Genomic DNA, 27,469 nt, shown 5'->3' with positions numbered 1-27,469 from the left:
TTGCTCTCTTTTACCACCCACAGTTTACTGTCATTACAGTTGCCCACCTGTGTGTATCAAAATAAGGCATCTGCTCTTGCTCCTCCACTTGTGCTTGGGCAGCTTCCAAATTATTTATCTTACCTAACTTGCATTAATTTAATCCAGCCACTGGGGGTGCATAAGCATACTGTACTCTTGGTGCCGGTCCCAAGCCTGGATAAATTGGAGAGGGTGGTGTCAGGAAGGGAATCTGGCGTAAAACTGCGCCAAATCTAACATGCAAATTGAAAAGAGAGAAATGCCATACCGGATCGATCGGGTTAACAACGGCCGCCTCCGGTACTGTTGGTCAACAGGGTGCCGGTGGAAAGTATGCTATTGTTGCGCCAAAACAGAGAAGGAGAAAGAGAGAGGGGGGAGGCATGTTAGGAGAGAACATGAAAGAATGAAAGATGGAAGGGAAGGAGCTTAGAATTGAGGGTAGGAACACTGAATGTGGAAACATTGACTGGCAGAGCAAGAGAGTTAGCAGGTATGATGGAAAGAAGGAAGTTGGATATTGTGTGTGTGCAGGAGACAAGGTGGAAGGGAAGCAAGGCCAAGAACATTGGAGGTAGATGCAAGTTGTTTTATTATGGAGTCGATGGAAAGAGAAATGGTGCTGGTATTGTTTTGAGGGGAGAGTTGGTCAACAGAGTAATTGATGTGAAGAGGGTGTCAGAGTGATTGGCATGAAGTTGAAGATTCAAGGAGTGGTAAATCAATGTGTGTGCATATGCCCCACAGGTTGGATGTGAGAATGAAGAGTGTGTGTGTCTTTCTGGGAAAAGATGGATGAAGTGGTAGAAAGTATACAGAGGGAGGAGCGTGCACTGATCGGAGCAGATTTCAACAGACATGTTGGCAAGGGAAACAGAGTAGATGAGGACGTGATGGGCAGATATGGTGTAAGAGAGAAATGTGAAAGGGCAAATGGTGGTTGATTTTTCAAGAGAGGATGAATTTGGCAAGAGTCAATATATACTTCGAGAAGAAAGAGCAGCACAGGGTGACATTTAAGAGTGGAGGAAGATCCACACAGGTGGACTACATACTCTTCAGAAGGGGAAACCTGAAGAAGATTAGAGACTGTAAAGTGATGGCAGGGAAGAGTGTAGCTAGACAACATTGAGTGGTCATGTGCAGGATGAGCCTGAAAGTGAAAGAGAGGAAGTGTGAAATACTGGAGCTGAAGATTAAGTGGTGGAAACTAAAAGAGGTTGAACAGAAGACGTTTAGGAAAGAAATGAGACAAGCACCGAGTAGTAATGGAAGTCTGCCAGAAGATTGGGATACTACTGCTATACTAGTAAGAGAGGCAGCATGTAAGGTGCTAGGGTGGTCATCGGGAAGGAGGAAGGAAGACAAGGAGACATGGTGGTGGAACAAAGTGCAGGAAATTATAAAAGAGGCTAGCAAAGAAGACTTGGGATGATCAGAGAGATGAGGAAAGCAGACGGTTATACAGAGAGATGAGACAGAAGGCAAAAAGAGCGGTAGCAAAGGCGAAAGCAGATGCATACCAGGAGTTGTACAAAAGACTGGAGACCAAAGAAGTAGAGAAAGGCCTGTACAGACTAGCTAGGCAGAGAAACAGGGAAGCAAGGAATGTACAGCAGGTAAGAGTGATGAAAGATGTAAATGGAAATGTGCTGACAAACAAGGAGAGTGTATTAAGAAGGTGGAAAGAGTACTTTGAGGATTTATTAAATGAGGAGAATCCAAGAGAGAAAGGGTCAGATTCGTTGGAGACAGCGAAGCAGAGTTGGTGAGTAAGGATGAGGTGAGGGCAGCCATGAAAAGAATGAAGACTGGGAAAGCAGTCGGACCAGATGGTACCCCGATTGAGGTTTGGAGATGTTTGCGTGAGACGGCTGTGGAGTTCCTAACGAGATTGCTTAATAAGATCCTAGAGAATGAGAAAATGCCAAATGAATGGAGAAAGTGTGTACTAGTCCCAATATACAAGAATAAGGGAGATGTACACAGCTGCAGTAATTACAGATGGATAAAATTGTTGAGCCACACCATGAAGTTATGGAAAAGGGGAATTGGAGGAGAGATTGAGAAGAGCGGTAGCAAACTATGAACAGCAGTACGGGTTTATGCCAAGGAAGAGCACATAGGATGCAATTTTTGCTTTAAGAATGTTAATGGAAAAGTACAAGGAAGGCCAGAGAAAGCTACATTGTGTTTGTAGACCTGGAAAAGGCATACAATAGAATGCCAAGAGAGGAGTTATGGTATTGGTATGAGAAAGTGTGGAGTTAATGAGAAGTATATTAGAGTGGTTCAAGACATGTATGAGAACAGTGAAACAGCAGTGAGGTGTGCAGTTGGAACGACTGAATGGTTCAAGGTGGGACTTCATCAAGGATCTGCTTTGAGTCCTTTCTTGTTTGCCATAGTGATGGATAGCTTGATGGACAAAGTGAAGCAAGAGTCACCATGGAACATGATGTTGGTGGATGATATTGTGATATGTGGTGAAAGTAGAAAGGAGGTTGAGTTTGGTTTGGAGAGATGGAGGTATGCATTGGAACGAAGAGGAATGAAGGTGAGCAGTAGCAAAACAGAATACATGTGTCTCAATGAGAATGGGGATAGTGTAGTGAAGATGCAAGGAGTAGACATAAAGAAAGTTGGTGAATTCAAGTACCTGGGGTCAACTGTGCAGGAAAATGGGGGCTGCGATAGTGAGGTGAGAAAGAAAGTGCAGGCAGAGTGGAGCAATGGGAGGAGGATTTCGGGAATCATTTGTGATAGGAAAGTCCCAGCAAAAGTGAAAGGTAAGATGTACAAGACAGTAGTGAGACCAGCTGTGATGTATGGATTGGAGACAGTACCCTTAACGAAGAGACAGGAGGCAAAAGTTGGAGGTGGCGGAGTTGAGGATGCGATGGAAGTGACAAGGTTGGACAGGATAAGGAACGAGCACATCAGAGGGACAGCATATGTGGAGAGCTAGGGAATTAAGCTAAGAGAGATGAGACTGAGATGGTATGGGCACATCCTGAGAAGAGATGCAGAGCATGTTGGAAGGAGAATGATGAGGATGGAGCTGCCAGGCACACGAAAACGAGGAAGGCCAAAGAGGAAATACATGGATGTGGTGAGAGAGGACATGAAAGTGGCAGATGTGGTAGACAAGGATGCAGAAGACAGAGCAATAGAGATGAAAGATCCGTTGTGGCGACCCCTAATTGGGAGCAGCCAAAAGAAGACCACCTAACTTGCATTCATTTAAGTGAAATGCAAACATGACTGACAAGTCATTTTACACAACCTTTTATGGCATCCCACAAAAACCTAGGGTTGTCAACTGAGCCCATATTGATTTCAATGAACAGGTTTGTGCCGCCGACAAATTCAAAATGAGCATATATTTATTTAAAAAAAAAACACTAAAATCACTTTAAAAACATTTGATATGTCTTTGTACTATTTTCAGTGAAATATATGGTTTCAATCTCATTTCATTGTGTGTTTTAAATATATTTATTTTAAAAAAAAAAAATCTCTCTCACACACTTTCCGTTCTCCGGAATAAGCGTTAGCATTTATGGACACTAGAGGCCATACAAAATGCAGTGGGGACTGGTAACATTTTCCCTCTCCAAAGAGAGGAGGCATGGGATGCTCCTTAAAGCACATTTTGCTGCTATGAGACTTTTGAGTTAACTCAGGACTCATCTTTGGAACCTCTTATGGATGTCCTTGCATTTCTTATTTGACTTATCATTTAGGGGTCACTTGGGAGAGCTGCCAAGTACTCAGTGTTTCTTCAAACAGTAGGAGTATGTATAATGACTAATACCTTTTAAACTTCAATCTTGTGTTAAAGACAAGAGCAGACGATATGTTACACTCAAGAGATATATTGTAATTTAAAGAAAAAGGCATCTCATTTTTTATATACTGTATTTGCCCCAGGAAACCACCCTACTGACCATCACAAAGGCATTTTTTGAAGTTTGCTGAACTTGAAACTGAATGCACTTTTGTAAATAGGAATTTTAATTGTCACCTGAACCCACTTGTTGATATACAGCTTGCAGAATATTTGATCCCAACAAAAAGAGGCAGGGCATTAGCAGATACATGTGCTGAGTTTGGGTTTGTTGACATCTGTAGAAGTACACATCATGCCTTAGAAGGTATTTAGTTTTTTTTATCCAAATGCTCACAAAAGCAGTCTTAGAACAGACTGTTTTCCATCCCCAAGGTAATTCTGTCTTCAGAGATGTCTTGTGATATAGGAATACTTTATACATCTGATCACAGCCTACTATTCCTGCAATTGCTATCAAGAGAAAAACAAGCGTTTTACAGGTGCTTGTTAATTCAATACACATTTACTTGGTGACCAATTTTCTCCCTCATTTTGAATTAGAATTCAAAATGTTTCTCAACAAATAAAATATCCAAGTGCCTCTACTTCAGTGCTGTGGAAAACTAGTTAAGCCTATGCTGGCAGCCTGATTATTTCCTTTGTCAGAAGTGAACAATGCAAGTTTCAGGAAGCCCAAAGGAAATTAGAAAATTAACTCTCCAAGCTGGAAAGGACATCTGATGTTATTCAGATAACATCAGATAGAGCTACATGTCCATCTGATGTTATTATGAAGGCAATGCTAGCCATCTCTAAATTCTCTTCACCGCGCTAAACAGAGTATTAGATTTGCTAAACCAATGCTATACGAGGATGGGAATAAATCAAGCAAATATCTCGTGAGACTTGTGAATAGGAGGTTGGATTCCCAGACAATTTCATCTGTTAAGACACAAACTGACATAGTTAGGGCAGCACGGTGGTGTAGTGGTTCACACTGTCACCTCTCCGCAAGAAGATTCTGGGTTCAAGCCCAGTGGCCGACAGGTACCTTTCTGTGTGGAGTTTGCATGTTCTCCCTGTGTCTGTGTGGATTTCCTCCAGGTGCTCATTTCCCCCACAGTTCAAAGACCTGCAGTTAGGTTAACATGAGGCAGCCTTAGGCTGAAGTGCCCTTGAGCAACGCACCTAACCCCCAACTGCTCCTAGGGCACTGTAACGCAGCTGCCCACTGCTCTGGGGGTGCGTGTGCTCATTGCTCACATGCACACACGTACATGTGTGCTCACTGCTTCAGATGGGTTGAATGCAGAGAGGAATTTTACAAGTGTACATGTGATGAATAAAGTTCTAAAGTTTGACAACAGAGTTTTTAAGGGTTTCTACAATCAGTTATATTTGTGCATGTTAATTGGAATATCATGGAAAAAGTTCATTTTTAATTAAAAAATGTAAACCTTCATATATTCTATATTCATTCCAAAATGAAATATTTCAAGCCTCTTTTTTATTTTTATTTTGATGATTATGGCTTATAACTCATGAAAATCAGAAATGCAGTCTCTGAAATAACCACAATATTTCCTAAGATCAAATCAAAAAAGAATTTGCAATTCAGAAAATGTCCAACTTCTGAAAAGTATGCTCATTTAAACACTCAATACTTGGTCAGGACTCCCTGACCACAAATTACTGCATCAATGCGGCATGGCATGGAGGCGATCAGCCTGTAGCACTGCTGAAGTAAAATTGAAGCCCAAGTTGCTTTAATAGCGGCCTTCAGCTTGCCTGTATTTTTGGGTTGGGGTCTCATCTTCCTCTTGACAACACCCATTTATCTGTGGGGTTCAGGTGAAGCAAGTTGGCTGGCCAAATCAAGCACAGTAAGATGGTCAACAAATTTTTTTTTTGTAGTTTTGTCACTGTAAGCAGGTGGCAAGTCCTGCCGAAAAAGGAAATCAACATCTCTATAAATATCATCAGCATATGGAAGCATGAAGTGCTCTAAAATCTCCTGGAAGATGGCTACACTGACTTTGGACTTGATAAAACACAGTGGACAAAAGCCAACAGATGACATGGCACCCCAAGTCATCACAGATTGTAGACATTTCTCACTGGACTACAAACACCTTGGATTCTGTGCCTCTCCAGCTCTTCCTCCAGACTCTTGGACTTTGATTTCCAAATGAAATGCAAAATTTACTTTCACCTGAAAACAGGACTTTGGACCACTGAGCAAAAATCCAGTTCTTTCTCTCCTTAGCCCATGCAAGATGCTTCTGTCGTCGTCTCTGGTTCAGGAGTGGCTTGATATTAGGAATGTGACAGTTGTAGCCCGTTTCCTGAAGACGTGTGTGGTGGCTCTTGATACACTGACACCAGCCTTAGTCTACTCCTTGCGACGCTCTCCCAAGTTCCTGAATTAACTTTTGACAATCCTCTCAAGGCTGCGATCATCCGTGTTGCTTGTGCACCTTTTAAAGCCAGGCTTTTCAGAAATGACCTTCTGTGGCTTACTCTCCTTGGTGAGGATGTCAATCATCTTCTGGACAACTGTAAAGTCAGCAGTCTGCCTCGTCATCCTCATGATTGTGGTTGCGTGTACTGAACTAGACCGAAACGCACATGGTATTTATACAGTTTCTCAAACTTGAAATGGAATATTCTAATCTTGAGATTTTTTTAAACTGTAGGCCATAATTATCAAAGTCAAAATAGAAAACGAAAAATGCTTGAAACATTTTGGTTTATGTATAAGGAGTCTTGAATATATTACATTTTTCACTTGTAAGAGAAATCTCAGCCGAGGCCGAATAACTTAAATATCCTCTCCTTAGATGCATGGTCATGGCAGCTACAATTAGTATTAATTAACCTTCGTTATTTATATAATAGCACTTAACTAGGCCAAAATCAAGAGACAGACAAATTACCGAAAAGATATTTCAAATCTCTAATGCAGATACAATATTTGTGACTCGTCAGCAAATATGTTTAATTTATAACATTGTACTGGAATGCAGGGAGAACCTAATTTGAATATAAAGAACAAAATTTTCTAGATCCGGTATGAAACTAACATCTTCAATAAAGTTCATAGCAAAATCATTTCAAATGGGGGGAAAAAATTGTTACTGAAGATCTGACAAGCATTCACCAGTAAAGAAGCAAAATAAGATCATACATGCTTGAGTACTGTTTCACAGTCAAGTTAAAAAGCAAAGTAACTCTCTTAACTACTACAATGATGTGTGACTTACAACTTGACTCTGAATAGCAGTTTACACAATGGGTATACCCAACATACCTGAAAGCGGAACCAGGAAAACTTGCAAGCAGGCAGCTCCAGTGCTAGCTGGAGTAATTGGTACTGCAGGATCGGAGGGATATCCTCCTTCATTCCTTTCTCTGATACAAAGCCTGCAAAAATTCAAGGCCAACAGTTAATATGCCATGATTGGTTACAGGGAGAACAATTCACATAGAGAACTGCAACAACATTTTGCTTATTAATCATTAAAATCAAAAACTTAAATGAAAGACTTAAGATTTAATGCAATTCCTCAAAAAGTACATGGGCCAAACAGTAAAGTTTATTTGTATAGTGCTTTTAACAGACATTGTCACAAAGCAGCTTTACAGAAAATTACAGACTTGAAACGTGAGCTAATTTTATCCCTAATTTATCCTTGATGAACAAGCCTGTGGCAACGATGGCAAAGGGGAAAAACTCCCTCAGACGACATGAAGCAACCTTGAGGAACCAGACTCAAAAGGGAATCCATCTTCAATTGAGGGCTAACATTATTGTAAATAACTTGCTTCTATAATTGTGTTCTCTGTCAAAGTATAACTGTGTAACCAGGAAATTCATTATAGTTTTAACATGAAGTGTTTTGAAGTTGTCAACTGTTCACTGATAGAAACTTGAGTGCAAAATTGTTCATGACAACTGCATTCCTAAAGTTATCACGTCAATTGTAGTCCTCAGCCATCACAGCGAAATTGGAAGTGTCCAGAGCCATATGCCAAGTGCGCTTTTGGCTGTCCATACGAGACCATCCTACACAGGAGCAATGCAATGCAACTCCAGCCAGACATAGGGCATCAGGATGGATCAGGTGGGTCTGAGGAGCAGAAGAGGTCAGCATCACTAGTGTCTCGGGACCGACATGTAACGCCGAGAGAGATAGACAGAGGGAAGAGGTTTTTTTTTTTGGGGGGGGGGGGGGGGGGGGGGGGGTGTCCAACACACCACTGGGTGTTCGGTATGGCCAGCATCAAGAACATTAACAAGAACGGTGTACATTTCCAAAAAAAAAAAAAATCACATCAAAAGAAAGAAAACCTTTGTGGAAATAAATTTTTTCCTGACCTCAGCTTTTGAGAACAGAATGTTGCAAAAGCTAAAGCATTTACCCTCAAAAGGACTATGACCTGAACTGTTGGCTAGATGGTTTTTCCAGCCTTTCATGTCTTAACAACCACAAGCAGATCTAGTTACATAGCTATTTACACTTCATCATTTATGCATTGATATTATTGTTAAAACAATATCTGAAGTGGCATTTGTAAAATAAAATCTTGCTCTAGACTTAATTAATATTGTAAGATTTTATTTAGAAATTACAAACTAACAAAATCAGCATTCCGATTGTAACTATAGTCATAACTATTACTGCAAGAGTGATTATAATTTCAATAAATGGTTAATGTTCAGTTCCCTCTTCATTTATTCTCTATTCAAAAGGCACAAGTGAGTCATAGGTTGAGAAGTGTGCACCTGACACACTTTATCCAAAATAAATATTTATCCAAAACAGCTTTTCCTGCTTCAGTAAATTTATTTCCATTTGACATGCATGCAGCTGTTGTAAGGTTAAGTCCGTTTGTGTAGAACACAAACTCTAGGTTCATTACTGCACTCTGGCTCCATGTTGACATTTTGCACAGGACTGGGTTCCTTTGATAACAGAAGCAAAGCTTTAGCGCTCTCCACTCTTAATCTTTTCTGTTCTTTCAGGATATATTGTGCATGTTGCGCCTTGTTTTTTTTTTTTTAAACCGAGTTATGTCCAAGTTGTTTGCTTGGTGCCCAATTTGGATTTTCTTTGTTGAATAAAGAACAACACCTTTCACCTGTAAGAAAATCAAACAGTTTCATGAAGCTAACTCGAGTGCAAACAGAAATAAAAGGAGATTCTTCTGCAAACTCTTCCATACACACATACAGCTTACCTGAAATAAAATGATTGCTATAAACGCAGGTATTCACAAATTTCTCTAGAGTTTTCAGGGTCAGATCATCTCATCGTACTCCCTTTAACCCTCTGGAGTTGAGTATTTCTGGTGAAGCTCAGCAGGTTTAGAATGAGTAGGTCATATATTTAGAGTATCTTTGCAAGTTTTTAAAAAGTCATACAAGCATGATAAACATACTGACAGAAACTTTACACTTTCCTATGTGCCGACTGCCAAATAACACATTTTTTAAAATTATCCAAAGTAGATGAAACAAAACTTGTCAACTTAGTCACACCAGAGTCGGAGCACTGAGCACCCACTTATGCGTTAAAAGACTATCATGCTGTTACCATGTGAATAATCACTTTCAGTCTTTTGGTTTTGATTGGTTTCTCTTTCACAATCGGAACACCCACCATAAACAGGATAACATCTGTCATCCATAGGCTCCCTATTTAGAGGTAAAACTTGTTGCAAGATGGCATGTTGTTTTGCGAGATGCTGCTTCAGATGATTCAGGACAGCGATTCAATTCATGCTTCAATTTCAGTGGTTCATCGGCCCTTGAGAACTGTGACACTGATGAGTGGTAGCATTTTGATCTTCAACTCGAGCCAGCTGAAGATCAACTCAAGTGTAAATATTTCTTCTATTTCTTATGAGCACATCAATTGATGTGTGTGCTGTAGTGCATACACAGGAAAAATGACAGCAATTTTTCCAGAGTTAAGTTAATAAAAGTTAATTTTGCTCCATTTAGAGTTTAGTGTGTAAAATTTGGAGCTGGAGTGGGAGCAAAATTACAGAGTAATTGTGTAATAGAGTAACGATTGTAGCTCTGAACTGAGTAAAATAGTACAAGAGTTAATTTCAGAACACACTGAAGAGAGTAAAACTTAAATAAAAAAAATTTTAAAAAGACAAATGAAGATGCTGTAAAAAGTAATTTTAGAACACCGTTAAAATGTGTGGAAAAAAGAAACCCACTACCTTTCCCATGGTGACAAACTGTTTTGATCATTTGACCTGATGGGATTAAGAGTTGGCAGTGTATTCACTCCTCACTGAATGGAATTTTTTTTATTCTTCTCATTGAATACCCTTCCCACTGCCAACTCTTTATCCCAAAACAATAGGACATAAATGTTTTGATGGCCAGTTAATTGTCCAAATCAATGGAGTAGATTTAAGGTTTTTTTTTTTTTTTTTGGATTGATTCATTTCTAAGACTGAACAGAATCACCTCAAGTGATCAAAACGGTTCATTACAATGGGTAAGGTAATGTTTTTTTCACACATTCCAACACTGTTCTAAAACTGCTTTTTACAATATCCTCATTTATTCATTTTTTTGAAGTACAATCATGACATACATACTACATACATATTATGGTAGCTGAACTTGTGCTGAATACAAAAAAAAAAAAAAAGTAATATGACTTTGAAAAAAATGTTTATATTTGTTGAAATAGACAAAACCAGAGCATGCCAAAATCATTAGTACAAGAAAAGACCCTCAGATCAGGGAGGGTTAACCACTCATTTCTTCATTGTTCTTGAAGCATTTGCTCCTTTAACATTTTTCTTGATAGCAGGGAGACAGTAGTACCTTTTATCTATTTCTCCATTTGAATGACTGGAACAACCAAAAACAGTGCAAAAAGGAACCATATTCAAGACAGATTCAGCCTTGTTTACAGGAAAGAGTGTCTGTCACCCAGGTGAAATTATCCCGTGATGCGCAACGTCACGTGCAAGCGCCCTATAGGGACAGCCAGAAGGTAACACAAACATGTGGGAGCCCTGGGACCTAAAGCAGCCAACCACCCCACCCCATCGTCAACAAACTTAAGTGAACATGTGCGCGTGTGTGTAGGATCTTGGAGATAAAGGGGAGGTTTGATATTGGCCTATAATTGACATAGATCAAGGTTAGGTTTTTTGAATCAGGGGTTTGATAACTTTAAACAAGATTTTTAAAGGATTTAAAAAGGTTTAAAAGGATTTGAGTACATAGCCAATTCTAAAGGAAGAGCTGTTTTTAGAAGAGGCTCAATTGCTTCTTGTCATGTAAGAAAGGGATCAAGTACACAAGAAGATTTTGATGTGGAAATCAAGTTGGTTCAATTTCTCCAAGGGGAGTAAAAAATAACTGCACCAGATCAGCAATTTTGTTAACTACATGGTTACTTATTGCCTGGCCTTAAATTATTAGCTTGAATTTTTTTTAATTTTCAATATTTTTGCCATCGGAATCATGAAGTCGTCGATACTACATACTGCAGGTGTACATAGTGGTCTCTCTCAGAGTTAATTTGCTACCGTATTAAATAGGAATCTAGGATTATTTTTGTTATGCTCCATTAGGGTGGAGACATACATTGCTCTCACAGCACTAAGAGCTTTTCTATACTTCAGGAGGTTCTCCTTCCATGCTAATTGTAATACTACCAATTTTGCTTAATGCCATTTACAATCTCATTTTCGAGTGATCCCACAGCTGCCAACATTCCGAAATTGTAAACAGTAATACAAGGTTGGGTACTGAGTCTTGGTGGAGGGTCGGGGGGGAAGCCCCCACTGCCAAAGCTTTCTAGCAAAACTACCCTGAAAAATCACACCAAAACAAAATAGTTTGACAATTTATTCTACAAACTAAACTATCATCTTACATTAATTTGCAAAGTTCTTTTCAACAATGGAAACAAATTTACCTGGAACTAGAATACATATATCATCAAAGCAATTTGGCACAGATCAAACATAAAAGGAACCTCTTGTAATCAACACCAAACATAATGTCTCAAAACATGCTTGGCACAAAGGGAAACAGCTCAAAAAAAAAAAAAAAAAAAAGTGTCAATTTCAACTTGCTTCTTCACATGACTACAAATCAAACAGAACAGAATCAACAACACACCCCGGGCATCAAATCGTGCCCGCCAATCACAACGCAAGGTTTTTGTTTGGATTCTTTGGGCGGGCTTTTGCAGGAGTGACGAAAAGGCTGCGCGACGCTGGAGAAAGCGCTATTGAACAGCGCTCGTTTGACTCCGCTTTGGAATCAGTTTTAGAAGAATTAGGAGTTTTCGTTGAAACATGAGCAGGAAGAGGCTCTCCGCTCATTCCATGATCGCTGAATCTTCACCAAAACACTCGACGCTCCAATGGTGTCCCTCTCCACATGCTGTCTGTTTACCCCATAGACATATAAACATAGACGCCGCATTGAGCTGGTGGCTCCGTTGCTGGGATATGTCAGAGTGTCCGCCATATTGGATGTGGCAAATCTTCCCCGTAAACCAATGCAAGTAAATGGACTGAACTTCATAAAGCCCCTTTCTACAATAATATTTAACTCGATGCCTTTTATTCACCCATTAAGACACACACGTATATATTTGGGAAACAAACAGGCATCAAAACAACACATAACTTTTAATGTGATGGTTATAAATAGTGTGCGAAATACCATGTACACTGCAAACTAGCGACAGATACGCGAAAGATAGCTCAGGTAAGCTAATCAGTCAGCATACCGTAGCAAGCTACCAAAACCTGAGGCCACAATAACCAACCTACAAGACTGAATATGATAAATGATGGAAATAGTGTAAAAACTGGAAATATTGAATGAAAATAAAAATTTACTGTTTTATTTATTGAGTCACCACACAGACCTACTCTCGTTGAATAAAGTGAGCTGAATGAGCGCCAAACTGAGTTCAGCCAGGTTCTAACGTCATACCAAAACAAAATACATCACTGATTCCTTCACATTCAGAAAGGTTAAAAACGTTCATCATAGTGTGGCACTGTATTATCTAATTCTCACTGCTTATAGATATACACCTACCCGGTGGAGATGAGCTGGGAAACTGAAGACTGAAGGAACAGTATTGAAAAGTATTTTTCCAGTCTCACCTGTGAAAGGTAATCCCATGTGATCTCGTTTGGACGGTAAACCTGTTGGTACAGTTAAACGCAGCACATGAATGAGGCATCTTTACTCTCGGCTACTGTCTAGACGCTATACCAGAGACGGGTGAAGAATCTCCACTTTGCCACATCCTATACGAGAATGACGTATGATTCTACGCAGAATGCGGGGTCTATGTTTATATGTAGGAGGTTTACCCTCCCCCACTGCTTTCTGTCGCTCTGACTACATCACAGTCACTGTTGCGCTGATTGGTCAGAGCGTTGGCCTATATGCACAGAGACAGTTTGAAAGACAACGGGTTCAAATATGAATCCCACCGGTGATAGACTTTGAAAATGACCCATGAAAATTGGCAAAATTGTATTTTATTGTAGTAAATTCGTATTTTCGTAATCAAAACGACAAATCGTAATAAATACGATTTATTCGTAGTAGTTGGCAGCTATGTGATCCATTTTAAAGTGCGTGTGTAATCGTGATACCAGGGTGCTAGTTTTGGGGTTTCCCCCCCCCCAGTTAGAATTTTACTGCCTTACATCTAAGCATCCCCACCCACAGCTTGAGAATTACCTTTATGTAAGACATGCATACTGACTGTACAGCTGCTGCCAGCACCTTTGATCTAAAGGTGGGGCTATTAAATATTAGATCTCTTACATCTAAAGCGCTAATGGTTAATGAACTCATTACTGATCAGGAGTTTAATGTACTGTGTTTAACAGAAACATGGATTAAGCCAAATGAATATATAGCATTAAATGAAGCGAGTCCTCCTGGATACAGTTATATACACCAGCCTCGTCTAACTGGCAGAGGAGGAGGCGTCGCGGTTATTTATAACGATAACCTGGTTATAAATTTAATACATTTGAAGTTCTTCATACTCATATAATATATGTAGCCTCGAAAAATAAGTCTACCCAGTTAATTCCATTGCTTATTATTTACAGGCCCCCGGGGCCATATTCTGAGTTTCTTTCTGAATTCGCAGATTTTCTCTCAGATCTGGTTATTTCCTTAGACAAAGCTTTAGTTGTCGGAGATTTTAATATTCACTTCGATAACCCAGAAGACCCTTTAAAAACAGCGTTTGTGTCCATCTTAGATTCAGTCGGGATTAAGCAGAATGTCATAGGACCGACCCATAATGGTGGTCACACCCTTGATCTAATACTAACATTCAGATTAAACGTAGACAATATAAGTCATACTTCCACAGTCTGAAGTTATCTCAGATCATTGTCTCATCTCATTCAAAATATGTCTGAGTAATAATATATGCACCTCACCACACTACTGTATTAAACGTACTTTCACGTCAACTACTGCACAGAGCTTTATAAATGATCTCCCAGAGCTGTCAACTTTGATTGGGTCACTGTCAGCCCCTGCAGAACTTGATCAGGCAACTGAATGCTTAGAGTCAACATTCCGCCATACTTTAGATAATGTAGCTCCTCTAAAAAGGAAAATGGTCAGAGACAAAAAATTAGCACCCTGGTATAATGATGACACTCGCACATTAAAACAGACCACTCGAAAATTGGAACGTAAATGGCGTCAAACAAAATTGGTAGTGTTCAAATTAGCTTGGAAGGAGAGCTTCCTGAAGTATAGAAAAGCTCTTAGTGCTGCGAGATCAACATATTTCTCCTCCCTAATAGAAGATAACAAAAATAATCCTAGATTCCTATTTAATACTGTAGCAAAATTAACCAGGAATAAGTCCACTATCAACACATGCACACCTGCAGTATGTAGTAGCAACGACTTCATGAATTTTTTTAATGACAAAATTGAGAATATCCGACAAAAAATTCAAACTACTAATTTAAGGTTAGACAATGAAAGTGACCTTGTAGTTAACAATATAACTGTATCAGATCATCAGTTAGAATGTTTTACTCCCCTAAAAGAAACTGAATTACTTTCATTAATCTCTACATCAAAAGCCTCAACTTGCATACTAGATCCCTTACCGACACATCTATTCAAACAGATAATGCCTGGAGTAATTGAACCGCTTCTAAAAATAATAAATTCTTCTCTTATGATTGGCTATGTACCCAAATCCTTTAAACTAGCAGTTATCAAACCCCTGATTAAAAAAACTGACCTTGATCCCTGTCAGCTGTCCAATTATCGGCCAATATCAAACCTCCCCTTTATCTCCAAAATCCTTGAAAAAGCTGTGGCACAGCAGTTATGCTCATATTTACATAGGAATAACATCCATGAAATGTATCAGTCAGGATTTAGACCTCATCATAGCACAGAGACAGCACTGGTTAAAGTAGTAAACGACCTACTGTTGGCGTCTGATCAGGGCTGTGTCTCGCTACTTGTGTTGCTTGACCTTAGTGCAGCATTTGATACCATTGATCATTCCATTCTTCTGGATAGACTAGAAAATGTTGTGGGAGTTAAGGGAATGGCCCTCTCCTGGCTCAGGTCTTATCTAACTGATCATTATCAGTATGTTGATATAAATGGTGATATTTCTAGATGTACCGAGGTAAAGTTTGGTGTTCCACAAGGTTCTGTCTTGGGTCCACTGCTTTTTTCTCTATATATGTTACCTCTGGGCGATATTCTTCGTAAACATTGTATTAGTTTCCACTGTTATGCTGATGACACACAGTTGTATGTCTCTGCAAAACCTGATGAGAGACACCAGCTTAATAGAATTGAGGAATGTGTTAAGGACATTAGACACTGGATGCTTATTAATTTCCTTCTGCTTAACTCTGACAAGACTGAAGTACTTGTGCTAGGACCACGTACAGCTAGAAGTAAGTTTTCTGATTACACAGTGACTCTGGATGGCCTTTCCGTTTCTTCACGTGCAGCAGTAAAAGACCTCGGAGTGATTATTGACCCCAGTCTTTCATTCGAAACTCACATTGATAACGTCACCCGGATAGCTTTCTTTCATCTCAGAAATATTGCAAAGATAAGAAATTTAATGTCATTGCATGATGCAGAAAAACTAGTCCATGCTTTCGTTACCTCCAGGTTGGATTATTGTAATGCCTTACTGTCTGGATGTTCCAATAAGTGCATAAACAAGCTCCAGTTAGTTCAAAATGCAGCAGCAAGAGTCCTTACTAGAACTAGAAAATATGACCACATCACGCCTGTCTTATCCACACTGCATTGGCTCCCAATCAAATTTCGTATTGATTATAAAATACTACTATTGACCTTTAAAGCACTAAATGGTCTCGCACCACAGTACCTGAGTGAACTTCTGCTCCTCTATGACCCGCCACGCCTACTTCGATCAAAAGGTGCAGGCTATCTGCTGGTACCTCGTATAGTGAAGGCTACATCAGGGGGCAGAGCCTTTTCTTACAAAGCCCCACAGTTATGGAACAGCCTTCCAAGTAATGTTCGGGAATCAGACAGTCTCAGCATTTAAGTCTAGGCTGAAAACATATCTGTTTAGTCAAGCCTTTTGTTAATGGTGTTTATGAGGTAAAGGAGTAGATCTGGAGGGTCCTCAGACATAGAGTGTTTTGGTAAACTGGGATGTATGGATGCTGTCAGTCCCCACTCGCTTGCTCACTCGAGTTTGTTGACGGTGTAGTGGCTGGCTGCTTTATGTCCCGGGGCTCCCTCATGCCTGTGTTACCTTCTGGCTCTCTCCCTTTAGTTATGCTGTCATAGTTAGTTGCCGGAGTCCCTGCTTGTACTCGGTGCAATATGTATACTGCTCCTACTTATTCAGGTGACATTGGGCATACCTAACAACCTGTGTTTTCTTTCCCTCCCCCCCACCCCAAATCTGTCCCTCTGAGTTACATGGAGTCAACAGGAAATCTTTTGGTGGAGAGGGTGGAGACCTCGACTGGCTATCGTAGCCTGCAGGGAATCGGCCGTCAGACATTCTGTCGCATGTCCCAGACCCGGTGAAATGTAACTGAATTGTCTTGGCCAGCCCTAAGGGTCCCATCTGCATCTCATCAGTGCTGAGGAGTGTGCTCCCATCACCCAATCAAGCATCCAGCCAGAGCAGGTCATGATATTTTTTACCATATTAACATGCCATTGTTGTGTGTTATGCCTGATGTAAAGACTCTCGTCTCTGCGAGCCTACCACACAGATTTAATACTTGTCATTTTTAGGGCATACCTAACAACCTGTGTTTTCTTTCTCTCTCTCTTCCCCCCCCCCAATCTGTCCCTCTGAGTTACATGTTGATCCTGGGATTGAGATGCTGGCCTCTTCTGCCCCTCGGACCTGCTTGATCCATCCTGGTGCCCTGTGTCTGGTCGGAGTTTTATCGCATCGCTCCTGTGAAGGACGGCACCATGAGGACAGTTGAGGGTTATACCTGTTAAAACTGTTAATATTATAGTCAGGCTGTCTGTTGTTGCCCAAATGAGGATGGGTTCCCTTTTGAGTCTGGTTCCTCTCGAGGTTTCTTCCTCATGTCGTCTGAGGGAGTTTTTCCTTGCCACCGTCGCCACAGGCTTGCTCATTGGGGATAGATTAGGGATAAAATTAGCTCATGTTTTAAGTCGTTCAAATTCTGTAAAGCTGCTTTGCGACAATGTTTATTGTTAAAAGCGCTATACAAATAAACTTGATTTGACATGCCATTTTTCTACCCCCCAAGCGCCTATTCACGTTTGATAAGCACTTTGTGTCCGTCTAGTACAAAGCAGGACTGGAAATTAAATTATCCCTTAAAAAAAGGGATCAATACCAACTGCCCATGGCAAAACTGCAGACAAGAGAAATGTAAATATTAAAAAAATAAAAACTATGCTGTGTGTTTTTTGGCTGTTCAGCATTAGCAGCTGAGGTAATTAAATGTATGCTTGTTTTCTTGAAAAGTTATTGCCATTACTTGCTGCACAATATTGTTAATGCTATTAGTTTGTTAGTTGAATATCTACTATGAAATTTATCTCATCAACACTCAAATAACATGAGAGTAAAATAAGAAAATAGGAATAGGTCACTTGGGTGTGTCTCACACACACACAGAGTTCCAACATGCTACCTGGACAAGTGCACTACAAAGAATACGAGATAAGGCTTTATAGGCCTTATGTATTGCACTCATACAAAGTGTCAAGTTGGCCAGCAAAGGCTAAAAGTCTAAAGCTAAAGGCAAATCTGCGCTGGTTATAAAAAGCTGTACACTCAATTTAATAATTCTCAATAATTTATCATCAGAGTAATAATTAAATGACCCAGACCAATAAATTGAGAATTACTACATTCTGATGAAGCACATATTTAAAAAAACAAATAAAAAGTAATATATAGGCAGAACTTTTAGGCTTTAGCTTTTTTTGTAGCTGAATTGCAAACCGCTATATTTGTACAAATTAGGCTTCAATGTTAACTTTTGACACCTTTTGCCCTGCAGGGCAAATAGGCTCAAAAATTTTTTCCCCCCTCTTGAATTTCCTTTTGCCCTAAAATTCTGCAGTATTTCGGCAAGTTTTCAAGCACATGGTTCAAAGCAATACTGATATGTTTTCTAGGAGTATAATTGAGTTTATAAAAAAAGTACGTTTGTTTATTAGTAAATAAATAAATAAAACAAACAAACCAAACATTTATTTCTGCAACAGAGCAAGACAAGCCCTGAAAACATGAAACATAAATCAATGTGTTATGTATGCAAGACTTACGCACGGTACTAGTACGTCTTTTTATACAAAGGACACAAAAACACACTGTTGCCTAACAATGACTAGCAATATTGCAAAGATGAATTATAAAACTAAATGCTTTATAAAACAAAGAGTCTGTACTGTAGTACTGTCTGTCTTTTCAGGTTGCCATTGCATTTAAGAGGAAATTAAACTACCTGTCTTCCTCATCTTCACATGCATGATGGGCCAATGTCAAATGATAAATGGGGTAAGATGTTTTATCAATCTATGGGATAATTCACTATGTACAGTGGTGCTTGAAAGTTTGTAAACCCTTTAGAATTTTCTATATTTCTGCATAAATATGACCTAAAACAATCAGATTGTCACACAAGTCCTAAAAGTAGATAAAGAGAACCAAGTTAACCAAATGAGACAAAAATATTATACTTGGTAATTTATTTATTGAGGAAAATGATCCAATATTACATATCTGTGAGTGGCAAATTATGTGAACCTCTAGGATTAGCAGTTAATTTGAAGGTGAAATTAGAGTCAGGTGTTTTCAATCAATGAGATGACAATCAGGTGTGAGTGGGCACCCTGTTTTATTTAAAGAACAGGGATCTATCAAAGTCTGACCTTCACAACACGTTTGTGGAAGTGTATCATGGCACGAACAAAGGAGATTTCTGAGGACCTCAGAAAAAGCGTTGTTGATGCTCATCAGGCTGGAAAAGGTTACAAAACCATCTCCAAAGAATTTGGACTCCACCAATCCACAGTCAGACAGATTGTGTACAAATGGAGGAAATTCAAGACCATTGTTACCCTCCCCAGGAGTGGTCGACCAACAATGATCACTCCAAGAGCAAAGCGTGTAATAGTCAGCGAGGTCACAAAGGACCCCAGGGTAACTCCGAAGCAACTGAAGGCCTCTCTCACACTGGCCAATATTAAAATGTTCATGAGTCCACCATCAGGAGAACACTGAATAACAATGGTGTGCATGGCAGGGCTGCGTGGAGAAAGCCACCAAAAAGAACATTGCTGCTCATCTGCAGTATACTAAAGATAACGTAGACAAGCCAGAAGGCTATTGGAAAAATGTTTTGTGGCTGGATGAGACCAAGCTAGAACTTCTTGGCTTAAATGAGAAGCGATATGTTTGGAGAAAGGAAAACACTGCATTCCAGCATAAGAACCTTATCCTATCTGTGAAACATGGTGGTGGTAGTATCATGGTTTGGGCCCGTTTTGCTGCATCTGGGCCAGGACGGCTTGCCATCATTGATGGAACAATGAATTCTGAATTATACCAGCGAATTCTAAAGGAAAATGTCAGGACATCCGTCCATGAACTGAATCTCAAGAGAAGGTGGGTCATGCAGCAAGACAATGACCCTAAGCACACAAGCTGTTCTACCAAAGAATGGCTAAAGAAGAATAAAGTTAATGTTTTGGAATGGCCAAGTCAAAGTCCTAATCTTAATCCAATCAAAATGTTGTGGAAGGACCTGAAGCGAGCAGTTCATATGAGGAAACCCACCAACATCCCAGAGTTGAAGCTGTTCTGTACAGAGGAATGGGCTAAAATTCCTCCAAGCTGGTGTGCAGGACTGATCAACAGTTACCAGAAATGTTTAGTTGCAGTTATTGCTGCACAAGGGGGTTACACCAGATACTGAAAGCAAAAGGTCACATCCTTTTGCCACTCACAGATGTATAATATTGGATCATTTTCCTCAATAAATAAATGACCAAGTATAATATTTTTGTCTCATTTGTTAAACTGGGTTCTCTTTGTCTACTTTTAGGGCTTGTGTGAAAATCTGATGTTTTAGGTCATATTTATGCAGAAATATAGAAAATTCTAAAGGGTTCACAAACTTTCAAGGACCACTGTAGTTACTATATGACTATAGCTCCAAGTGGAACGTGTAGATTCTATTCGCGTTTGTAATTATTGTTCCATCCACTATTAGGTAAAATTAAAATAAAATCTTACAACATTGCTGGAAGTCTAGAGCAAGATATTTTATTATTTTACAAATAAACACTTCAGATATTGTTTTAACAATAATAGGCATCAATGATAGAGTGCAGATCGCTGTGTAATTAGATGTCTATGGGGTTGCTCAGGCATGGAGGGGTGGGAATACCATCTCGCCACAGTTCAGGTCAGAGTCCTTTGAGAGTAAATGCTTTCAACATTCTGTTCCCAAAAGCTGATGTCAGGGGAAAAAGTCTTTACACAAAAGGTTTTCTTGCTTTTGTAGTTTTTTTTTTTTTAAACTGTTCTTCCATGTCGGGACTCTTCAGGAAAAAGGTACATTCCAACATGCAGCTAATGCTAAACCATAAATCCGCACCATCACTCCAGTCATTTTGAGGAATTTTGTATGGCTCATAACTGCTAATAAACCAATTTCCATGTGTATATATCCTTCGCTTCTTTCTGACTAAGATTATCCAAGTCACCCAGTAGTAGAGCTTTTTTAGCTGTAGTTTTCTTTGGACAACAGCAACAGACGTCGGACATCTTCGCTTGGCTTCAGTAAGTGAACAAAGTTTGCTTGCCCCCCCAGGCATTAGGTAGCAATGATTGCCAAGGTAAACGAGACATCAGTGCAAGGGGTCTATATATGGACATCCTGAAGTCAACCCAGGAAAACTTAGAGTGCACCAGCAACCATTGATAGTGATGAAAAGCACAAATGCGCACGTGCACCTGAAGCAAGCCAATTGGAAAATCGCCGTTACAAACTGGGAAGGGGGGGGGGGACCACAGGGGGAGGCAAGGATGCTGGTTAATATGTCTTGTTTTTTGTAATGTACTCACTCAAAAATCATTTTTGTGCTTAAAGAAGTCAACCATAGGTGCACCCAAACGGGCCTAACTCGCCAAAATATTTCTGCCCGAGCGTCTTGGTCGGGCAAATTGGGCATTCTGGCAATTCCTGGCATTGAGGCTTGCAAATACATATGGCAAATAAACCATTATCTCATACTCTTTGTAGGGTACTAGTCTAGGGAGCAGAATGCAATTTACAACTCCACCAGTGAGTAAGATAGCCAGTGAATAAGCTAGCATCACTCTGATTCATTAAATGTCAACCACAGCATCAGATTCCATTAGCAGGGCTTTCTCCAGAAAAAAGTATCAGAGTGGTGCTAGAGGGGTCCGGGGGCATGCTCCCCTGGAAAATTTTGAAATTAGAGACTTCAAATGGTGCATTCTGGTGGCATCTAGAGCTGATTTAGGCACAATTCATTATTAAATTTGCTGGGGGGGTTTACCTTGTCAAATATGCAAGGGGCAAAATTAGATTTGAAATGAAAACACTTCATAGCACGCCTCTCCATTTTCCAATTCCAGGATACCAGGAACAGAATTTAGGTCAAATCACGCAACAGTGCCATCTAGTGAACAGCACCTAGAACATGGTTTTATGCATGGTTGCGAATGGCAGTTAGTGCACGGAGCAAAACCCTTTATTTTCACGTCCGGACTGAGTACCAGGATAATCTCGACCAGGGGTTCTCAAACATTTGTGACTGTAGCAAGTGTACTTTGAGCACCCCCCCAAAAAAGATAGATAAGCTATTACTTATTATTGGGCTGTTTTTTCTATTGTTGTGTATTATTACAACATTAGACAACACAGTCTGAGACTGAAAATGTTCAATTTTGCCCTATATCCTTTTAAAAATTTCTGGATCCAGATGCAGTTCTGGTTCACCTCCAAAATTTAAAAAGTTCTTCATTGGGCCAAGACATCTTTCTAGTAAAATTTGCATGAAAATCCGTCTGTACATTTTTTCTGCAAAGTTGCTAACACACACACGAACAAACTCTACCGGAGTACCGGAGGTAGTGTTAACGAATGTCTCAGTGTGACACATGAGCCTGCTTTGTTTGGCAGAGTTCTCGAATTCTCAGCTCAAGGTTAGTTAAACACAGCCTCAGGTCATCCTCAATCTGTGTGTGATTGCGGTACTTAGTTTTGAGCGTGTTCAGTTTTGAAAAGCCTGCCTCACACAAGTATGTTGACGTGAAAGGTAGGAGAATTTTTAAAGCAACGTCACAGAGCTGGGGGTACTCCTGCATCACTGTTACCCAGAAGGATGTAAGAGAACTGGTGCTAAAAAGGTGCTTCAGCCTGCTGTCACTCTTCAGCTCAATAAACTGCTCTTGCATTTGCAGTGACAAATCGCTTGTGGTGCAAACAAACGGGTCCCAAACCCATGAAAATGACCAGTAGTCTTCCTTGAAATAAGAAACTAACTGCTGCTTAGGCCCAGACAGGTGATTTGCAGCTGATTGAAAAATAGAGGAGAAATCACTGCCGTGTGCCTCAGTGATTAAGTCTGCGAGGCTGGGGAACACGTCACAATTTCCGACAATTATGCGGTCATGCCAGGGGATAAGTTTTTGGATGAAAGCATCCACTCTGTCAGCAAGGACCAACACACTGGAATCTTGGCCTTGCAAAGGCATTCACACTATTCAGTCTGTTAAATATGTCAACCAAATACAACAAGGAAGCTAGCCACAGGAAAACATGGAAGTGCTTGGCCAGTTCTGAATTGCTTTCAGTCAAAAACAACTTCACCTCTTCTCGCAGCTCATACAAGCACTAACACTCTCCTTCTGGAAAGCCAGCGAACCTCTGTGTGCAAGAGCAGCTGTTCATGCCCAGAACACATTTCCTGACAGAGGACCCCAAATAACCATGAGTTCAATGGACACGACTTAATGTAATTCATCATCTGAACTGCCTGTTGAAGCACAGACTGGAAGAGCATTTGCCACTTGCATTTGCTACTGAGCAGTCTGTGACCACACGTCCCACTCATCGAGTGTGGCACATGCCCCCCAGTTTGAGAACCACTGGTCTAGACCTATATATTACAATATCTTATTTCTATAGTTATTACTTATTTTCAGAGGGGAATAGGATACATTTAGGTGCAGAGAGTACTCTGCATTGTTTAATTTATGGTATTGATTTTTTTTTTTTGTGCACGCACGCATGAGACAGCGCAGCACTGACATCACACAGCACAGTGGAGTGCCACATATCCGCACTTTGGGGAAAGCTCTGATTAGCCATTAAGAGAGAAGTTATTTAAATTTCAAGGTACACCCCCAAAGTCAGCCTGGCTCACTCATTTAGGATAAATTTATAAATTCATATCCCTTATTTATACATTTGTGTAAAACTGATTTAATACAAACCTTGTTAAAAGCGCTATACAAATGAAATTGAATAGCAATCACTGTATTTAGTTATGTATCTATCAGCAAAACTTGCCAAGTTTAAACTAATGTCATTTCAATGAAGATGGCAGAAAGATGGAAAACTGCACTGAAACATTTCATACATTGAACAGCCAGCTCAAAATACAAGATAGCAAAACATCATGTAGTCATGACCATCATCTGCTGATTGGCTACACAATCTTAAAATACCAGTGTAAGCTTTGATTGCATAGCAGCTTCTCTGTGCTGGTTTCTACAATACCCACCACAAAGGCTGTACCATACTGCATTGACCTTGAATATACAAAGTCCTGCCCCCGATAATTTTTCATCCCCCGATATTGATATAGTTGATTACATATGCACCGCAACAAACGTCACTCACTTTTCAAAAACCAATCAAAAATAAGCTTTGAGAGTCCATTCAGTGGGTGATGTAGCCTTGCTGAAAGCACACTTTCACATAGCTACTGTTTCTCTACCTTTTCTTATTCATAATCTTCTGGCTAGGGTGTCTAAGGCAACCAAAAGAACCGTAACAAGTTTTGAAATTATGCACCCTGATTGGAGACAGTCCCCTGATTTTTTTCCCCCACCAAATTTCATGTTTGCTCTACCAATTAGTCAAATTCTGAGTTGCATTTATTTTTTTTGAACCATATGCCCAATTTTCAAAATTGAAATAACATGGGATTCCTTGGTTCAAGTAGAGAAACACACCCCATGATGTCAATTTCCACCACGTTGGATTTTCTACCATATGCAAAAAATGTTTAAAAATTTTCACAAGCCACAAATTTTGCTCCATCTTCAAAAAAGTTGACACAGATCTTTAAACAAAGCCTCACAAAAGTTATCAGATTGGTTTTGCAAATGAAAAAAAAAATTCACATGCCACAAAGCTTGTCCAATTTTTTTTTACCAAATTTGCTACAGGTTATCAGACCAAGCGTCACCAAATAAATAAATAAATAAATCATCATACGGATTTTTGATTTTCAAAACTGTTTGTCCATGACAGCCAATCAAAATTAGTGGCAAAGCCACCAAACAGGAAGTTAATGCACATCTCAGCAACACTTGGATAAGCTGACTCCAGACTTGGGACACCTTCCTTATTTATTTAAAATAAATAAATAAATAAATAAAAATAAAAACCCACGCACATTTGCCCACTGGGGGCACTACAATAAGCAAAAACAAAGTTGCTGCCCTGCAAGTGTTGATGCGTTTCCCTTAACGAAAGTGCTTCTTGCGTCAGATGACAGATTCCAAATAAAGACAAATTGTCATGTCAACTTAAGTGACATGGCTGCCATTTTTTTTAATGAAAAATTTAAGAGAATTTTCACAGGCCACAAATTTTGTCCAATATTCATCAAATTTGGCAGAGATCATACAAAGTTCCATGAAAGTTATTAGAACTTTGAACAGTAATAAACTAAACAGTCAATATTTAGTGCAACACCCTTTTTTTTTAATGTTCACAAACAATTTAAAGTTTGCTCTTTAACATGAGAAAGTTGGGAAATTAACATCTGTTAAATAATTTCCATATAAACAAATGGGTACCATGAGAGTACAAACAATGTCATCCTTTTATGAAGTGATCTCTGATTAGACCATTTAGGAGATGGCACAGTCTAGGTATTTTTTTTGGATTCAGATTGTGATGAACATGTTCAAAATATACATTTTTAGAGAATAGACCAGAGCATCATCAACGCAGTAGCTCACACAGCCGTACCATGAGAAACCAGACTTGTTTATAATTAGCCAAGTTCATGAGAACAATTAGAACAATTTGATCTTCCAAACAAAAAATCAGAATCAAAATCCATTGAAAACTCAGGGAGGAGTAGCGATTTTTGTGAATTGTGGATGGATGGACTGATGCCACGTGATGGCAATAGCTTACCGTGTAAGCTTCAGCTTAATTGGCTGTGTGAGCTTTAAAAAAATAATAAATAAATAAATTCTTGCTGCAGAATTTTATATGCAGCAATTCTGCATACAACATTCTCCTACTTGCATTTTACCAAGTCCAAAAAAAAAAGAAAACAAGCATTGGAGAAAACTCACCTTTTAACAGTTTGCTGAAGTCAAACTTGCTTTCAGTAACAAGGTGTGGAACAACTTTCTGATACAAGCATAACACTTGCAGTAACAGAGCCTTAAACAAGATCAGCTTTTGATCTTGATCACCTGCAGTACACACAAGATTACTTCAATAAAATCAACAAACACAAATAAATAAACACACCAATGCATAGTGCATTACCATGTTCTTGAGTTTTAACGTCCTCTACTTTTAGGTTTGCCAAACCCATTTGTACCTCACCCTCTTTCTCATTCTTTGACAGTGACTGCCAATTTGATACAATGGACATGATATCTGGTAAAACCTGTGAAAAAGTAGAATAACGGCTTCAATATGTCATTTATTTACATTGTATTACATGCCTCTTTCTTTTGCTTTATATGCTTTTTGAGATTGTTCGCACCTTACTCAGTGCTTCCCTGTAATGCTGGACAAACTCTTCCTTGGCAGTGGGACTGTGCACATCAAAACTATTCAATAATGGTTTCTTCAGACTGTGTTCTATATTCTTCTGTGCTCTTCTTAGGATAAAAGCCATCACGGTGAGAGTAGCATGCTTCCCCACCACACTGGGCAACTGTTGAAAATTACTATGAGTAAATTACTTAAACCTTTAACAAATTAGTTAAAAACCTGTACCCTGCTCATTCATGCAATTATCCAATCAGCGAGTCATGTGGCACATGACAATTCAAACTGGCCAAAAGCTTGGGTTAGTCATCTCCTGGGATTTAACAGCATGGATTTTTCTTCTGCTTAGACGTTTAACACTGAAAGTCTGTACTCATGCATTATTTAAATTGCAAATAGTGTGGTAGACAGCTAAAATAATAATTGGCCATGTCCAAATATTTATGGACCTGAATGTGCATGCCCTCACTCATCTCCACACAAATCTATGCTTCTGAGCAGCCCAAGTACTTTACTCAACTGAGTTAGGCCTCAGATTAGATTTAATCATTACTTGCACCTTAGTAAGGGGGAATATGTTTTCCTTCCATACACCCTAACCTCTGGAATGGTGTTCCAAATAAGATTAGGAATGCTAGCTCAATAAGAATCGTTAATTCTAAATTAAGATCACTAACTTAGCCATACCCTTGGGACACCGTTTTATTAAACAGACTTTTCATGATCTAGTGTGATTCTCACTGATTTCCAGTTAATTAGCAATTTGATTATCGTAATTACTGTACTAACCCAAAGTGAAAGTACTATATAAAGATTACATTTAAATGCATTATAACATTATATTAAAATGCTTTGAATGTTGACTAAAATCCTAAACAAACATTCTTATTATTTTGGATAGCAGAACAGCTGCCAAACCGAACTCGCATTAACTGTCTTGTTCGTTTCAAACATTTGCACCAACTTGAACAATTACATTTCCTATAGGTATTATAAGAACCTCTCCCCAGCATATTTAGAAAAGTCTCAAAT

General features: G+C 39.4%; 1 protein-coding gene across 4 annotated transcripts in view; it reads right to left on the bottom strand.

Annotated features, from left to right (window-relative positions):
- The window catches only part of urb1 (URB1 ribosome biogenesis homolog), a 430,640-nt gene that overhangs the window by 270,786 nt on the left and 132,385 nt on the right, over positions 1 to 27,469 (bottom strand). For all 4 annotated transcript variants that reach the window (XM_060905914.1, XM_060905916.1, XM_060905915.1 and 1 more), the window contains exons 11-14: positions 26,430 to 26,603; positions 26,207 to 26,330; positions 26,008 to 26,130; positions 7,164 to 7,276 (exon numbers count right to left, since the gene is read on the bottom strand). In XM_060905914.1, the coding sequence (XP_060761897.1) occupies positions 7,164 to 7,276; positions 26,008 to 26,130; positions 26,207 to 26,330; positions 26,430 to 26,603 (534 nt within the window). The remainder of the gene's footprint in view (positions 1 to 7,163; positions 7,277 to 26,007; positions 26,131 to 26,206; positions 26,331 to 26,429; positions 26,604 to 27,469) is intronic.

The sequence above is a fragment of the Neoarius graeffei genome, chromosome 23 (assembly GCF_027579695.1).
Source record: "Neoarius graeffei isolate fNeoGra1 chromosome 23, fNeoGra1.pri, whole genome shotgun sequence".
Taxonomy (NCBI): Eukaryota; Metazoa; Chordata; class Actinopteri; order Siluriformes; family Ariidae; genus Neoarius; species Neoarius graeffei.
Note: the sequence above shows the minus strand (reverse complement) of the source record. Positions and strands in the feature narration are given on the sequence as shown.